This window comes from Elaeis guineensis, chromosome 2, assembly GCF_000442705.2.
Source record: "Elaeis guineensis isolate ETL-2024a chromosome 2, EG11, whole genome shotgun sequence".
NCBI lineage: Eukaryota > Viridiplantae > Streptophyta > Magnoliopsida > Arecales > Arecaceae > Elaeis > Elaeis guineensis.
In genome coordinates, this window is record NC_025994.2 from 104,626,703 (window position 1) to 104,644,490 (window position 17,788).

General features: G+C 42.2%; 1 protein-coding gene and 1 long non-coding RNA gene across 4 annotated transcripts; one reads left to right on the forward strand and one right to left on the reverse strand.

Moving 5' to 3' along the window:
* The first annotated feature begins 235 nt into the window (after window positions 1-235).
* Window positions 236-12,258, forward strand: LOC105045620 (LEAF RUST 10 DISEASE-RESISTANCE LOCUS RECEPTOR-LIKE PROTEIN KINASE-like 2.1). Its single transcript, XM_010923973.4, has 3 exons — window positions 236-1,135; window positions 9,554-9,589; window positions 11,077-12,258. Exons 1-3 carry the CDS (start codon window positions 286-288, stop codon window positions 12,102-12,104), a joined length of 1,914 nt encoding a protein of 637 aa, XP_010922275.1. The 5' UTR covers window positions 236-285; the 3' UTR covers window positions 12,105-12,258.
* Window positions 8,409-16,377, reverse strand: LOC105045635 (uncharacterized). Of its 3 annotated transcripts, XR_012138986.1 has the most exons (7): window positions 15,988-16,377; window positions 15,131-15,218; window positions 14,076-14,168; window positions 9,040-9,192; window positions 8,892-8,937; window positions 8,693-8,795; window positions 8,409-8,532 (listed from the first exon to the last, which is right to left on the reverse strand). It is a non-coding gene; the product is annotated as an uncharacterized lncRNA (long non-coding RNA). The 3 variants fall into 3 exon arrangements; XR_012138985.1 differs by having other exon boundaries at window positions 8,693-9,192; XR_832095.4 differs by lacking the exons at window positions 8,409-8,532; window positions 8,693-8,795; window positions 8,892-8,937; window positions 9,040-9,192 and adding an exon at window positions 12,956-13,334.
* Window positions 16,378-17,788: the final 1,411 nt, after the last annotated feature.

Below are 17,788 nucleotides of genomic sequence, written 5' to 3' on the forward strand. Positions count from 1 at the left end.
AGTTACATTAGGTCTCCCAGAAGAGAAGGATTTTTTTTTTTTTGTTAAGAAAAAAGAGAAGATATTTACTCGTTGGAACAGTCAAACTTTTGACTAAAGTTCATTATTGACCGCCGGCATGTTTCCCCTACAATAATGCTCCTATTTTCTTCCCTCACGTAACTTCTCAGCAGCTGCAGGGCCCGCACAGAGTACAAACATGACCGATGCAAAATCCGGAAACCATCTTAATGGTACAACTCTCCTCCCCATCGAGGCATCCTTTGCCCAACCAATTTATCAACCATGCCTCATAGAATCCCCTCTTCACCTCCTCCCCTCCTGATCATCACCGTCGTCTTCCTCCTATCCCTCCTCATCTCCACCAACGCTTACCCTGTGGACAGCCCCTCTCCCCGATTCTGTCCCAACTCCACCTGCGGCACCCACGTTATCGCTTACCCATTCTGGAAGACTCCGAATGAATTCACCCACCCCTTCACCTACTGTGGCTACCCACAACTTATGCTGATTTGCCAAGGTGACACCCCAATCCTTTCTCTCGGCTCCAACAACTATACCGTGACCGACATCCATTACCACAACCAAACCATCTCCCTTGCAGACCCGGACCTCCTCGCCGCCGGAAGCTGCCCCATGCCCCGCCACAATCTCACCCTCATGGACACCCAAGTGGAGAACAACACCCCCTACGAAACCTACCTAAAAGGCACCCCCTACCAAAACTACCTAAACTACACCTCCTCAGACACCAACCTCACCTTCTTTCTCAATTGCTCGGACGGTCCATCGGACCACCGAATAACCTGCTTTTCCGAAAGCGGGGATAAGAAGTCTTACGTCTTCACCGAACGTGATTTTTCGGACATCAAAGAATACGAAGGGGTGCGGGAGTGCCAAGATATTGTGGTGGTGCCGGTCCTCGATCAGGAGGTGAATTGGGGAAACTCGAGCACTTTGTCTCATGACTTTGGAATGGTGTTGAATGGTGGCTTCCAGTTGGGCTGGTCTAACGAGACCTGGGAAGCGTGCGATCGCTGCGAGCTCTCCGGCGGGCGCTGCGGGTACGAGATAACCAAGACCAGTTTGACCTTCACCTGCTTTTGCTCCAACCGAATAAGTGACCGACATTGTGGTATGTTGTCGATCGTTTTATCACCCTTTCCTTCCCCCTTTTTTTCCTTTTTTCTTGTTTCTTGATGGATTTGGTGAAATTTAGACTAATGGCCGGCTGAGAGCCGGAACGTATGCTGACCTCCAAGCCTTGAGAGGAGAATAGGAATTCCGCTTTAAAAGAGTTCAACGCGGAAGTCCAAGTAAGAGCCTGTCAGGGGCTCGAACCGGATCCCTTGCTTTATTGGCAACACAAATGGTCTTGCATCTTCACCAAACATAATAACCTTGAAAAAACTAGCTTGTCAGCATTTGGTAAAATTTCAATAGCAAATTGTTACCTAAACCCAAATATTCTGCAATATAAGATGGGAATGGGAGAAATTGGTACTGGCAACTAAGATGAATTTGTTAGAATATCCGCCATATGAGTTATAATTAAGCATGGATGGCCACTGCCAACTTGCTAATTATAGATTCATGAGAGTTGGGTTTTAAGACTTTTTAGTTTCCCATCTTATCTAAAAGTAACTAAACTAAAACAAACGTCTGCAAGGAAGTGACTTATCCCCTTCCAAATTCTACCAAGTTTTGACCATTTACCAGTGGTACTGAATTTGAGCTCCGTTCATTAGGTACGATGAGTGGATCCCATAAACTGATATGTGCTTGGACGCTCTAACAAGTTTGTCGGTGACCTGCCTTTGCTCAAGCCATCTGAAAAAGTATATAAAGATATGCAGATTCATGTTGGGTATTCGTTATTATGATAAATGTCTTGATCTTAGTGATGAAAAGTTGAAGCCACATATTATGCTGAATTCTACTCCACAAGTTCTTGGCTCATCATCATTTCACACATAATTTTCCAAAGAGCTAGCTCCAAAAAGATCACTCTTTGGAATACTTAGAACAGGAACTGTTCCATTTGGGCAACTTCCACTTCTCTGCTGTATTTGTTCAATGACAACTACCAGAGAAGGTCGCATCTAACATAGAACGGATGAATAAGATCTTGACCGTACACGTGGAGATAAACTGGCCGTCTACGCCCTCCATAACGGGCTAAAAGCCAGCTGCCCCACGAGATTTAAAGCATACCATCGGATGTTCTGAACAGAGTTACATAATTTGCTCATTGGATGACAAATTTAGAAGGCAGCTAGTAGGTGCAGCTCAACCATATTACCACTTTTCATTGCTTTTCTGAATTTGCTGAGCATATACTCGTGGTAGCATAAATGCCCATCATATGTGGGATCACCACATGAACACTTTTTTGTAGACTAAAAGAGAATGAGATTGTTAGAAATCAGGCCAGTTCACAAAAGAAGGCTCATTGCCAATTATGCTACTCTTTTGGTTTTATTATGTATTTTCTTTATAAACCATTCATAATATTTTCTCGAAAATATATTATTCCGTTAATTCCTCTCCTTTATACCTGGTTGCAGATTTCTCTTGTTATTCTCTCAGACTGATTGTTAAACCGTACTTAATTGAATTATGGTGTCATGTGGACCAAGCATTAGGTGGGGCCTTCTGTAGGCCGAGCTGTGACTGTTGTTTGGCAGTTACAGCTGATTCTGAGTGATTTTAAGCAATGGGTAGAATCTACTGCAAGTTAAATATAAAATGAGCAGAACAGAGTCAGTCAATCATGCTGTAGCTTAGCTACTGCTGTTGATATTAAAACAGTAACATGTCTAATTAACATACATAATTCTGCCAAAGCAAGCGTGTTAAGGACCCAAAAAAAAATACTGAGGGAATATATATATATATATATATATATATATATATATATATATATATATATATATATATATATATATATATATATATATATATATATATATACATAGAGAGAGAGAAAGAGGGAGAAAACATATCAAGTGAGAGAAGTGACTTAATGTGAGAGGTGAGAGGATATAATAATAATCTTTAGATCTAAATCAATAGTTCAGATGAGTGTCGTGGTTGTCCAAACTGTCGAAATATTTTTAAATTTTTTTTTTTTAATTTTTTACCATACGCGCTTATGCACGCACAATGCTCATATGAACTATTGACGTGGATCTAAAAATTATTATTATATTCTCTCATCTCTCATTTTAAATTATTCCTCTTATGCTTTATATATATATATATATATATATATAGCAGATCTCAAGACACCATGATTTGAAGACCTCATGTTTGCCATCTGTTTCCTGCCGCCTTTTTGGACCCGGCTACAACACTGTGGCCTGACCAGGGACCACATGATATTGAAACAAAACTTTGATACTGGCCACGCGTAGGAGCCAAACTTGCACTCCTCTGGAGAGAGGACTCCACTTACCTGATGTGCTCCCGAGTACTTTAATTTCAAGCTAGAAATTGTAACTTTGGGCCCTATGCTTCTCCCTTTGTGCCACAATCAAGCTGTCCATCCTCCCACGGCATGACGTATGAGCAAACCATTAGTAAACTCTTCCTTGACCACAACGCCTGCCGTTTTCTACGGGTTAAAAAGCTTAGAATAACATGCCGTGTCTATTCGACCATCTCTTTTCGCCCAACTTCTTAGACATTATAAAGTGATCTACTCATTGACCGCCAACAATCTCATTCACCTTCCAATATCTATCCCCTCTTCCTCTTCCTCTTCCATTTCGTTCCATTGGTTCGGCAATACTATCAACCGAACCAAATGCATCCGCCATCTCTCTTCATGCCCTTCTATCGCCTAGTTATATTCCTCTTCTTCCTAAAATTATCATTGCTGCCGGTTTCGTTCTGCGAAAGCTACTACAGCCAATATAATAATTGCGCACCGATCGTGTATGCATGCGGCAAGAGCAAATTCAACCTAAGCTACCCTTTCCGAGTGGATGGCCGGCCTGACTACTGCGGCCACCCCGGGTACTACCTCAGCTGCAGCAATAACGACACCACTCTAATGATCGACATCAACAACAAGGGATACCAGGTGAAGGACATCGACTACTGGAACCACTTGCTCACCGTTGGGGACCTGAGCCTCATCAGCCAGTCATGCCCTGAACCATATGAGAACACGACCATCGATTTCTCCCTTTTCAATTACACTGACCGCGACCGGAATGTCACTTTATATGTCAACTGCACAACCTTGAGTCCGATTCCAACGCTGTATGAGATCGGTTGTTTGTTGGATGACACTGGGCAGCACCACTCTTATTACAGGCTTGACAATACAAGTTTTTTGGATGTGTTGGGCAACAGGGTTGGAAAAAGTCATGGTTGGTGAATCAAAGCCAGGGCCTCAAACGGATTTAAAGGTTAAAGATCTGATGACTAAAAGGTCATGGAATCTCAATTAGTTGCTGCTTTGGGTTTAGAGGAAGCTGAGGAAGAGCCAATTGGAATCACCTGAGGGATTGATAAACATATGATGAAAAACAAGTTAACGTATTGCCCTCTACAAACCTCGTTGTCCGCTTGTTACCTATTCATCTATTGGTAATTGGTAGATGGCTGTGATATATAGTATAATAGATTGTCTTGCTGATTCAAGTTGCATTTTTATTATTAGGGTAAAAGTGGAGTCATATTGAATCCATTCTCATGTCCAAATCTAACTTAGATATGGGTACAAATTTTGATATTGAATTAATAACGAATCTATATATGCACATGCAATAGCAGATCAGTTCTTGTCACTCAAACCGATTTCCTTAGAGCGATTGCCCAATCCCAGACTTGCCAGTGTCCGTTGTCGTGACTTGCCAGTGGATGGGAGAATCGCGCAGTATCCGTTGCAGGAGGTGGAGCAGGATCGTGACCGTTTATCGTGGGTGGTCAGGTAGTAATGGAGCCGCGTGGGATCCGTCATAGGAAGTGGAGCAGTGCTGCGATCGTTACTGCAGCCTGTCAGGGAGTGGTGGAGCTGCGCGGAATCCGCCGCAGGAAATGTAGCAGAATCGTGGCCGTGATTGTGGCCTGGGAGTGCTGATCTGTCGGCTGAAGTTCGGCAGTGGTCGGAGTCCGGCCACCGTAGAGGTCCGGACGAAGACTGTCTGCAGCCGTTGGAATCGAGGACGGAGCCCGGCTCCCACAGGAGTCCGGGCGAAGTCTTCCTGCAATCAAGGTTAAAGGCGAAGTCCGGCTCCCGTCGGAGTCCGGACAAAGCTTACCAGCAGTTAACGTTGAGGACGGAGCCCGGCTCCCGTGGGAGTCCGGGCGGAGTCTGCTCGCTGCTGAAGTTATCGGCGGAGTCCGGCTCCCGTAGGAGTCCGTCCGGCTCCCGTAGGAGTCCGGACGCAGTCTGTCTTGCAGCCGTTGGAGTCGAGGATGAAGTTCGGCTCCCGTAGGAGTCCGGGCGAAGTTTTCCTGCAGTCAAGGTTAGAGGCGAAGTCCGGCTCCCGTAGGAGTCCAGACGGGGCTTACCAACAGTTGACGCTGAGGACGGAGCCCGGCTCTCGTAGGAGTCCAGGCGGAGCTGCTCGCTGCTGAAGTCATCGGCGGAGTCCGGCTCCCGTAGGAGTCTGGACGCAGTCTGTCTTGCAGCCGTTGGAGTCGAGGACGAAGTTCAGCTCCCGTAGGAGTCCGGGCGAAGTTTTCCCGCAGTCAAGGTTAGAGGCGAAGTCCGGCTCCCGTAGAAGTCCGGACGGGGCTTACCAACAGTTGATGCTGAGGACGGAGCCCGGCTCCCGTAGGAGTCCGGGCGGAGCTGTCCTGTAGTCGATCGGGAGCCGGGCGGAGCTGTCCTGTAGTCGATGTCGGCGGCGGAGTCCGGCTCCCGTAGGAGTCCGGGCGGAGTCTACTTGCGGCTGAAGTTGTCGGCGGAGCCCGGCTCCCGTAGGAGTCCGTCCGGCTCCCGTAGGAATCCGGACGCAGTCTGTCTTGCAGCCGTTGGAGTCGAGGATGAAGCTCGGCTCCCGTAGGAGTCCGGGCGAAGTTTTCCTGCAGTCAAGATTAGAGGCGAAGTCCGGCTCCCGTAGGGGTCCGGACGGGGCTTACCAGTAGTTGACGCTGAGGACGGAGCCCGGCTTCCGTAGGAGTCCGGGCGGAGCTGTCCTGTAGTCGATGTCGGCGGCGGAGCCCGGCTCCCGTGGGAGTCCGTCCGGCTCCCGTAGGAGTCCGGACGCAGTCTGTCTTGCAGCCATTGGAGTCGAGGACGAAGCTCGGCTCCCGTAGGAGTCCGGGCGAAGTTTTCCTGCAGTCAAGGTTAGAGGCGAAGTCCGGCTCCCGTAGGGGTCCGGACGGGGCTTACCAGCAGTTGACGCTGAGGACGGAGCCCGGCTCCCGTAGGAGTCCGGGTGGAGCTGTCCTGTAGTCGATGTCGGCGGCGGAGCCCGGCTCCCGTGGGAGTCCGTCCGGCTCCCGTAGGAGTCCGGACGCAGTCTGTCTTGCAGCCGTTGGAGTCGAGGACGAAGCTCGGCTCCCGTAGGAGTCCGGGCGAAGTTTTTCTGCAGTCAAGGTTAAAGGCGAAGTCCGGCTCCCGTAGGAGTCCGGGCGGAGTCTGCTTGCGGCTGAAGTTGTCGACGGAGCCCGGCTCCCGTAGGAGTCCGGACAGAGTTGTCATGTAGTCGATTCCACTGAGGACTTCGACTGTGAGTATTTTATACCCAACACAACCTAAGCTACCCTTTCTGAGTAGATGGCCGGCCCAAACTGCTGCGGCCACCCCGGCTACTACATCACTCTAATGATCGACATCAACAACAAGGGGTACCAGGTGAAGGACATCGACTACTTGAACCACTTGCTCACCGGTGGGGACCTGAGCCTCATCAGCCAGTCATGCCCTGAACCATATGAGAACACGACCATCGATTTCTCCCTTTTCAATTACACTGACCGCGACCGGAATGTCACTTTATATGTCAACTGCACAACCTTGAGTCTGATTCCAACGCTGTATGAGATCGGTTGTTTGTTGGATGACACTGGGCAGCACCACTCTTATTACAGGCTTGACAATACAAGTTTTTTGGATGTGTTGGGCAACTGCAGCTCGACGGTTCTATTGCCGATGAGCCGGACGGCAGCGGACCGGCTAGTGAGTGGGAACGGGAGCTTTGGAAGTGTATTGAAGGAGGGGTTCATTTTGAGGTGGACGGCGGGGTGGGGGTGGTGCAGCGACTGTATCAGTTCTGGTGGGTGGTGTGGATATAATCTTAGCTCTCCAGCTGATCGAACTTGCTACTGCCCCCAAGGACCGGCTCTTGGCTCTTGTCTTTCCGGAAATAGAGGTATGATTTTAGAAGCTTCTCTCTCTCTCTCCCCTCCCAAATCCATTGGTTTGCCGTCCTTTTTCGTCCCCATACCGAGTATATTAACAGGGTTGGAAAAAGTCATGGTTGATGAATCAAAGCCAGAGCCTCAAACGGATTTAAAGGTTAAAGATCTGACAATTAAACGATCATGGAATCTCAATTAGTTACTGCTGTGGGTTTAGAGGAGGCCGAGGAAGAGCCAATGGGAATCACCTGGGGGATTGATAAAGATATGACGAAAAACAACTTAACAAAGTGCCCTCTACAAACCTCATTGTCCACCTCTTACCTATTCATGTATCGGTGGTAATCGATAGATGGCTGTGATGTGTAGTATAATAGATTATCTTTCTGATTTAAGTCGCATCTTTATTACTAGGGTAAAGTGGACAGGATTGAATCCATTTCCATGTCTGAATCTAACTAGATATAGACACAAGTTTCAGCATTGGATTAATAACGAATCTATATATGAATATGCAATAGCAGATGAGTTCTTGTCACTCAAACTGATTTCCTTGGGAGCGATTGCCCATTCCCAAACCACAATCTCACGCTCAGCCGACCCCTATTTCGTGTTAACTCAGCTAAGAAGATTCCTCTTCTCTCTTCAACCGTTTGGAGGGGCTATGCAACTACCAAGAAATACCTTGTCGTAATGCTGTCAAGCAGGCGTATGTCGTCGGAGAGTATATGATGTCAGATCGGCTGAATTTTTACAGGACATGCGAGTCCGTTATTGCACCCGTGTTTTTGGGTTCTGAGATGACAAGATGCCAATTTTATGTGTATCTGCCCTGATCAATCCCATCAGGGAAGTTGCCGTTTATTAGACTACGTTACGTTCTGTTCGGTTCATCGGTAAGATTTTCATAGTGATTGACGGAAAGATTAGTTTATTGATCTGAGAGTATTTCCTATGATGCCGATTGGTTTCAGTAGATCAATAGATACCTTTATATGTTGCATGACGTTTTTCAAGCCTAGGAGGCATGCCCTTGATCAAGACTACGACCTCCCCGCTACTGCCATCTTCAATCTCATAAGCATAGCAAGCATTCCCCGTCGGACACTTAATTTCCATGGCTTGGTCCTCTTGGTGCTACATGGTTCTTCTTGGTGCTACATGGTGCTTCTTTAGTCTTCGTATCTATATATTTTCTGTGTTGCGTTTCTGCTTTTCAAAAGAATAACAATAATGAGAGCATCTAAATGATAGCATGTCTCCAGACGATTTCTTTTTCTTCTTCCATACTTCCTCTCTCCAGCTTTCATTCTTTTCCTACAACATAGTGTCCTGTCGAGATCTAATCTGTGGCATCAGTTAACCTTACCTCAAAAACAATACACTGCATTGCATCAAGTGTATCGATTTGGCACCTCTAATCAATTTCATCAGGCAAGGTTGCTTGTACCTTCTGAAAAGCATCTCCTTCCCTGAAAAAAGCCATTCATCATTCATGATCTTAATTTCTTTTACTCTTCAGGATTAAGTTTATTCTCCTATAAAATTTAAGAGCCTCCATCCCTCACACTAATTGTAGACAACTTTCCCTAGTTACAAATGGCAACCCATCAACTGCGACCACAAAGATAATGATTATTATCAGAAATATCTTTCATGAGATTAATGATTCTACTCTTTTCAATGATTGAAATCTCTTATTTAGGAATAACATACCATATGGAGAATTAACCAAAGCATGATCTCTCTGCTCACTGTTCAATTCAGCCCCCTTTGGTTTCTCAGGTAATGGGTGATTCACCTGGATTGTTTTGGTTCCTGAACTGTTGGTGGCAATTATAGGAGTAGTAGGGCTGCTGCAATAAATTCCTGTCATACATCATTTTGCTCAAAATAGAAATTCCACTTATAAATGCAACAGACATTGCAACGACAACAGAAAAAGAGTAAACACCAACATCATGCCTCTAGTGGACATTATCGAAGGACCTAGGAACTGCACTTCTTTGTATTTGTGACCCTGCTTATTCAAGCAGTAACGTCAGATTTCTCATTACTCTTACAATTTTCTTTAGAAGCACCATTCTGCATGCATGCCTCTGTTCATGAAAAATGGTTGTTTCGACAGAATATTTATAGAAGAATAGATGATATAAATTGCATATTTTCTTTTCTTAATCAAGAGGATTGAGTTCTATCAGTTGAAAGTAACTGTTTTCTGATGCTGCAGGAACTGACAATTTGACGAAGAAGAAAATCATAATAGGTAACCAACACACCTCTTATAAACATACCATTTTATGGCTTTCATTTCTTTCATTCCACAAAATCATTTTCTGGTTTATTTATGCATGATATTAAATGAAGTAACTGAAGCGTTATTCAAAATATCCATTTTGAAAATTCTCTTCCCAATACTTGTTGGATGGCCTAGAAACAATCCATCCTTGCCTCCTACTAGGGCTTGCCCCATGAGTCTATAAATTATAATTGCCCTATGGCTATGTCAATTGATTAAAATAGCATGAGCTTTTCTCTTTATTTTGGAACCTAATCCTCTCAAAGTGTTCAAATTTTTATTGATACCACAATTGTATCTTTTGGTATCAGAGCTTTCTAGCACGATCATGGTGGTGAAAATAGTGGGGGAAAGAATAGTTTGCTTCACTTTATTCTTGGGGTTGAACTTCCATATGTACATTTATGCAACGAATATATGCTACATGGAAATATATGCCTTAGCTGAACAAGGTAAAGTCATTTAGTACATGTGGTGTGACTCTGTCAAGGTGTGAGAACTTCAAATCCTAGATGCAAGGGCCTAGGTTTCTTATCAGTGAAAGGAAATTAGGTTTTTTCCTGTTCCTCTACTTTTGCTTGCTTTTCCTAGTTCAAACATGAATGTCTCCCCTGTAACCTTATTCTGAGTTTCAAAGCCCTAACATAGTCATCTTTTATTTCTTTCACTCCAGTCAACTTTTCCAATTCACTTGCAAACCAAAGTCAATCCCTAATTATGGGCCTGCAAGACAATAAATCTGAGCACTTTAAATCATCTAATCCCTATACTGAACCTTACTTCCATATTCCTCAGATTTGCCACCTTATTCATTATGATAATTGAGTCAAGATCTCGATGGCATAACTCAACATTAAGATAACCCAAGCCTCCTCATATCATGTTAAACCCCTAGAAGCTTTTCCCTTAGGCCATGCTACATAATTTATAGCCAAGAATTAAGTGATAACAAATCCAAGAAAAGATCTATGGGTCATCATATAGGAAATGATAAGGACTTCTTCAGATGAAATTGTCTACTTAAAAAAGAATCATGGCTTAAACACATCTAGAAAAATATAGCCTATAGGCTACTGGAAATTCTTGGCAATTTGCCTGGTGGTTAAAGGCTATATTTTAGAGTTATAGCATTCATATGAATGTGAGCCATACGGAAGAGGAAATAGTGGACCAAGGGGGTGAAAAATCAAATGTTAAGTACTGATAATTAGTTAATCAATTTAAAAGCAAGCACATGATGAAAAATCTTAAAATCACAATATCAATCACTAGATGCCTCTTTTCTTAAGATTATAGCCTTGAGTGTTCATAAAATTTTATAGATCTGAAACAATATGTTTAATGTTGTTTGTATTTATATGCAAATTATGAGATTAATACTAAAGTTTTGAAGTAATGTGTTAAATGCTTTAATAGAACATTCAAATGGTAGTTATGTTTTTCCTCCTTTGCAGGAGTCCTAACTGCAGGTTTATCTTTGGGGTGCTTATTCCTTTCAGTCTATCTTCTTCATTACAAAAAGGCTCACTCAAAGAACGAGCACAGTGTTGAAGACCTACTATGTAAATATGGATCCTCGGTGCCAAAAAGGTATAAGTATTCAGAAATTAAGAGGATGACCAAATCCTTTAGTCACAAGTTGGGGCAAGGTGGTTACGGTAATGTGTTCAAGGGTAATCTCTATGATGGTCGTCCAATAGCTGTAAAAGTCTTGGGTGAGTCAAAAGGAAATGGCGAGGAATTTGTCAACGAGGTAGCTAGCATCGGCAGAACTTCCCATGTAAACATTGTTTGTCTATTAGGCTTCTGTATAGAGGGGTCCAAGCGAGCTCTTGTCTACGAATTCATGCCAAATGGATCACTAGAGAAATTTATATACAGAGAGATACCAGATGCAAACATAAAACTTGGTTGGGAAAAATTATTTGAGATCGCAGTTGGTATTGCCCGAGGACTAGAGTACTTGCATCGTGGGTGTAACACTCGGATAGTGCATTTTGATATCAAGCCTCATAACATCCTACTAGACCAAGATTTTTGTCCCAAGATTTCTGATTTTGGGTTGGCAAAATTATGCCCTCCAAAAGAAAGCATCATTTCAGTAGCGGGTGCTAGAGGAACAGTTGGGTACATTGCCCCTGAAATTTTCTCTAGAAATTTTGGAGTTATCTCTAGCAAGTCTGACGTTTACAGTTATGGAATGATGGTGCTAGAAATGGTTGGTGGACGGAAAAATATAGATACAAGAGCAAAGAATACTAGTGAAATTTATTTTCCACACTGGATTTTTGACCATCTCGATCAATATGATACCCTAGAAGCTTGTGGAGTGACTAGTGAGACTGAAGAGATTGCCAAAAAGATGACAATAGTTGGATTGTGGTGCATACAAATGCTGCCTGCAGATCGACCTTCAATGAGTAGAGTGGTGGATATGTTGGAAGGAAGCATTAGCGACTTGCAAATGCCACCAAGACCATAGTTAATTTCCACTTCAAAATCATCAATGATTCTAATGTATCAACAGCCTATATTGTCTTGCAGGGTAAAATTCATTGTACTTTTAGGCTCTATAATCTAAGCTCATATTTAAGCTGTCATGAAATAACATGGTTAATCAAATTTACTTGGCTGCTTTTGTTGTTGCAATAAATTATATATTATATAAATGGATCTTAATAATGTTTTTCAAAACTTTGACTTTAGCAGAATATGGTTAGGAAAAAAGTCTATTTGGTTTTAGGGCTAAAACTGGATTGGATACGGACCGGATATCAAGACATCACTATCCATATCCATTCTTATTTGACAAATGCAAATAAGGATATGGATATCAATTGGATGCTAAAATTCATACCCTTATTTCCTTTGAATGGATATGGATGCAATGTGGATATTGAAATAGATATAAATGCCAATATAAATCCGATAGTTGAACTTTATGAAAAAACAAATCAAAGATTTGACCATATGACAGATAAATTAAGCTAAACAAATGTTAATGTTGTCACTTATTTTCCTTTAAAGTTCATAAGAATTGTGTAAGACTAAATAGAACTGCAAACAGAAATGTATATCTGTAAACAGAATGGACAGCTACCTATCATATGCATATTTATTTTTCTTTGATGGATATGGATATGGATATAAATAGTTGAATACTCAAATTTATATCCATATTCAGTAGATTACGATATGGAAACATATCTGGAGAGATATTATCTACTTCACTTTTGCCCCTGTTTGGTTTGCTACTCAAGATAGCAACTTGAATAATGTGAATTATAGTTAGGGCATTTGTTGCAAATAAGAGCTATATTGGAGGTTTGCCATGGGTCCTCACACAAAAACCTATCTTTGATGTTTTCATTCATTCATTTGGAGCCTGTGAGGGAGTCCTATCCTAGTCTAAGGCTTGAACCAAGGATTTTTACTTGGGAGGAAATCCGAACCATATTTTGTGGTGAAATTTTGAGGGATGACACCACTCAAGACTCGGACCATGATCACTGAACTATTGTTGAGTTCATCCTTTAAGTGATAGTCAAATGTTGTTTTAACTACCTTGTATCTTCTATGGGACATTCTGTCAAAGAAAAAGAAAAAGAAAAGAAAAGAAAGAAACATAAGATGCTTTGCAACAACTTCCCTTCCCTGCCTTCTTTTGCTGCCCAATTCAGATTGGCCTCATTATTGGATTAACTCTTATGTTCTGCAATAAGAGTGAAGCAAGAACATGTCAAGAAAAGAAAAAAGAAAGTCAATACAATCAACTGCTTGATTCTCCAATCAAGGAAATGTTCCAATATGAATTACCACCCACACCTAATCTACCATGAAAGTCTATTAGCAATTTCCATTCTTCCCACCGTTAGAACTAGAATAAGCCTAGTTATTCATGAAGCAAGGTCTCTTGGACCAACATAAAGCTGAGGCAATTATAAATAACAGTAGCAAACAATAAGCAATAGAGTCCACTTATATAAGAGGGTTTTTCCCTTTTTCAAGTTATGGTACAACAATGTTTTTCTTGCCCATTTCATTGTGATGTGCCCTAGAAAAATTACGCCAGTGGTGTACAGGCAATAGCAGTACTAAAATGCAGCAAACTTCTCAGTGTTTGCACTTCCAAGTTTGCAATATGAAGTTTAGAATTTGGAGTTAATTCAGCTGTAGAAAAGATCATGCATGGACAGGATAAACCTTACATAAAGATAAATTTATTCCAAATTTTTTTCAGTTCTCTTTGTACACACTTTCATTTCTCTGGTTGCCTAAGGAATGTCCCTCTATGGGCAAGGGCAGAGGATGAAGGCAAGAAGAGAGATGCCATATCCAAAGAATAATTAAAGAATACCACTTAGATAAGCCATGGTGTTAGTATAGCTGTCTACATCATCTTAGTGTGAAACATGTTACATTATGAATGAAATTCCACAATTGAGAACCCCACCTTCTGTTTCAGTTGCTTTGATGACACTGTTGACAACCAGATCCTTTGCCTTATTGGCAACAAGTGGACTTGCATCTTCACCAACATGATAACCTTGAAAAAACTAGTGTATCAGCATTTGGTAAAATTTCAATTGCAAATTGATACCTAAATCTAAATAATGTGATATAAAAAACTAAACAAAATGTAATATAAAAAACTAAACTAAGTATATCACACAAGATAGGAATGGAAGATATCAGTACTGCAAACTAAGATGCATTAGCTGAAATATAACAGCATCAGGGAGTGTAGGTAAAAGCTTTTGGATTTCTGTGTATTCTATATCCACCATATGAGTTAGAATGAAGCATAGACAAGCCATTGACAACTTGCTAATTGTAGATACATGGGAATTGGGTTTTACGACTTCTCAAGCTAGTTTCCCATCCTAAGAGTAACTAAACCAAAACAAACATTTGCAAGGAAATGGCTTAACCCCACCCAAATTCTACCAAGTTTTTGACATTTTCCACTGCAACTGAATTTGCACTCCATTCATTAATTATAACAAGCGGATCTGATTAACTAATATGTGCTTGGCTTCCTTAATAAGTTTGTTGCTGACCTGCTTTTGCTCCAGCAATCTAAAAATGTTTACAGAGGTGTGCAGATTCATACTAGGTATCCACATATAAATGTCTTAATATTAGTGATGAACAATTGAAGCCATATATTATGCTGACTTCTACTCCAGTTCTTGGCTCATCATCAATCACACAATCATGTTCCAAAGAACTAGCTCCGAAAAGATTACCCGTTCGAATACTTCGAACAGGAACTGTTCCATTTGGGCTCTGCCATATTTGTTCAAAGACAACTACCAAAGAAAAATTATTTTCCTTCTTTCTTTGTGAAAAACCTGGTCTCATCGATTATAGAACAGAAGATTCTTTTATCAATGATGATCAATAACAACAGAACAAGATTTTTTTTTTTTTTTTGGGAGAGGAAAGAGCAGAACCATATTGGCCTAAGTAAAAGGCATAAAAGAATAAATAATTAAAAATCCTAACCATGATAGGGTGATTCTTTAATACAGGATGATCAACGGCTAGTTGTTTATAATATCAGGGCGCAATCAACAATATCACCATCTTCTCTCTGCAAAACCACATACAATCAAAGTTACTCTTCAAAATCATCAACAAAACAAATGACATCAGATATTCAAATTTAACCATATAAGGGAAACGCTAAAACTAGTCTTGAGCTTCTTCAGAAGTTTCTCTATTTCAAGTCCGTTGGAATTTTCGTCCTTTATCCCGCCACTAATATAACACGTCAATACCAAAAATCTAAAGCCCACCTTGCTACCGGGGAAGTATTCCTTGGGGCATATTCTTGACATGTTGCCAATAGCAACAACAGTCGCACGCATTCATAGTCAAGAGGAAACTCCGGAAACTATGAACCGGACTACCGATGTTTTACAATAAAGACTATAGACCCGAAATGGCCATCGATTGGTATTATAATGTCCACCCTCATAACGAAGAGAAAGTAGAAGCAAAGAACTCGGAAGGGCATGGCCACAATGTTTAAGACACATATCCTTCATTTCATGACCTCAGTGAAATGAATCGATGAAGCATAACGAGGCATCCGAAATCAATCAATACAATTAAAGAATAAATATAGTGAGTTGTTCTGTGAGTTAATAGGAAGTTGTGTTGAGTTACTGCATTATATTAGTCTTAAAAATAATACACAAATAGAACCATAAACTCGGTGAGCTAATGTTAGAGATCAAGTCCTTATGCTAAGTGCGTCTCAAAACATGAATAATATTTTCGTCGGAAAATAAAGCACGAAATATAACAAAAACACAAGGAGATATTATACGATCCCTTGCTTCCAATACAACTCGTACCAAACCATTGATGGCAAATTACGAAAATGGTGGATTTAAGAAACCCTATAAGCGGTGCTCGGACCCATCACCAGGCGTCCGTAGCCGTCCCAGGAGAGTATTTTCTCCCGTCGAGAAGATATTCGTCGAAGGAAGAGCTGAAAAGCTCACGACTCCAGCCTCTGTTCCCACCGCCAGCAGTTCCTTCCACCACCAACCGCCATCTCACCATCTCCTCCACCAGCGGTGGTGGGGGGAGGAGGACGAGGAGGTCAGGGCCCGTGGATCGGGCGTTCGGATTCGGGGCTTCCTTGGCTGCATCTAACCCCGCCAAGGGAAATCGATGAATGGGATCTTGACCCTACACGTGGAGATAAACTGGCCGTCTACTCCCTCTATCACGGGCTAAATGCCAGTAGTCCTGCGAGATTCTTATGCGGACTTACGTCCGCATAGATAATTACGTACTTCCATTTTGTAATAGTTTTCCGCAAACACTCGCATTTGTGTAGGACCTCAGGCGCGGATATCCGCATACTATTTCAATGCGGATTTACATCTGTATGGGAATTCCTCGCGCTCCCTGCGCGGAATCTCCCGGTTATTTATGAGTTTTTCTCTCTCATTTGCCACATCAAAAAAAGAAAAAAAAAAAAAGTTTTTCCTCAACCCGGGACAATGGTTTCCGAGGTCGAACACAGATATTGGCCCTTTTTTTAATATATGTACAGATCTTCTTGCGCATAAAAAATTTATGTGCTCATTGAACTCAATCGCATAAGTCCGCATACATACTTCTCTGCAGATTTCGTTCTGCATAGATATTTTTATGAGAGTGTCCGTACGTCTTCACCTGAAATGTATACGCCCATCCGCACGACTTCCCGATCAAAACAGCACCTGAGCTCTGCACTCTTTGTCCGCCGCCCGGCGCCTACAAAAAAATCGCCATCGATTTCGCCGTTCAGATGGATTACCCACTCACATCACATGTAGAGAAGGTCGGCACGGCTTCAGATTTGGGGAGAGGGTCCTCAACTCGTCGCCACGGATTCGAGGAGAAGAAGACGAAGGAGATCGAACCTGAGGAGGACGACGGGGCGGCAACAAGGAGAAGAAAAGGGAGTGCTACGTATTTTATTTCGTGATGTGTTTCGTCAAATGGGATTGGTGAAAGAGTGAGTGATGGATCTACCTCCAGGGATCCTGAAAGAAGGCCTATGATTTAATGTTGTTTAGCACTACAAGCCAGACTGTGGATGGCGCCTTGCAGCTCATGGATTCACCTTCTACCTTTCCATACTCCCCAAGTCTTCCTCACCATCAACATCCACTAAAAAACTGCATGAAATTCACTACAAGTAGATCCCTTACATTAAAAGATAATATATTTCTCCTAAAATCTTGAATCCATCTAAAGAACCATGGAGGTAAGGACCAGAGAGTATAGGCTGTTATTATTTATTTAATTCATGCGTTCAGATTATTTTTAAGATCACATGTTTCATGTGTATTATTTTATGGATGGAATGGGGGCTAAAGATTGTTTTTGTCGTGCTCTTGATGGCTGGCATCAGGTGGTGTTGGCACGCGATGACTTCTTTCTCCAAGAGTCATGGCATCTTTGCATTTGACTTCGGTGCGCTGCTAGCTATATCCCGATATGCTGCTTTTTTCAATTCTAATTTTTATTTTTTGATACAAGCAACCTTGATGTAATTAGTTTGATCTCATCATCCTGGCAAAAAGGGGACACCGATGACTCTGGGCTATATTGCAGCTGTTTCATGAAATTTTGGAACCGGAGAATGTGTCCTGTTCA

Coding starts and splice junctions, on each gene's coding strand:
- LOC105045620 (XM_010923973.4), top strand. CDS start 286: ATGCCTCATAGAATCCCCTCTTCACCTCCTCCCCTCCTGATCATCACC. Junction 1,136..9,553: donor AATAAGTGACCGACATTGTG/GTATGTTGTCGA, acceptor CTGATGCTGCAG/GAACTGACAATTTGACGAAG. Junction 9,590..11,076: donor GAAGAAGAAAATCATAATAG/GTAACCAACACA, acceptor CCTCCTTTGCAG/GAGTCCTAACTGCAGGTTTA.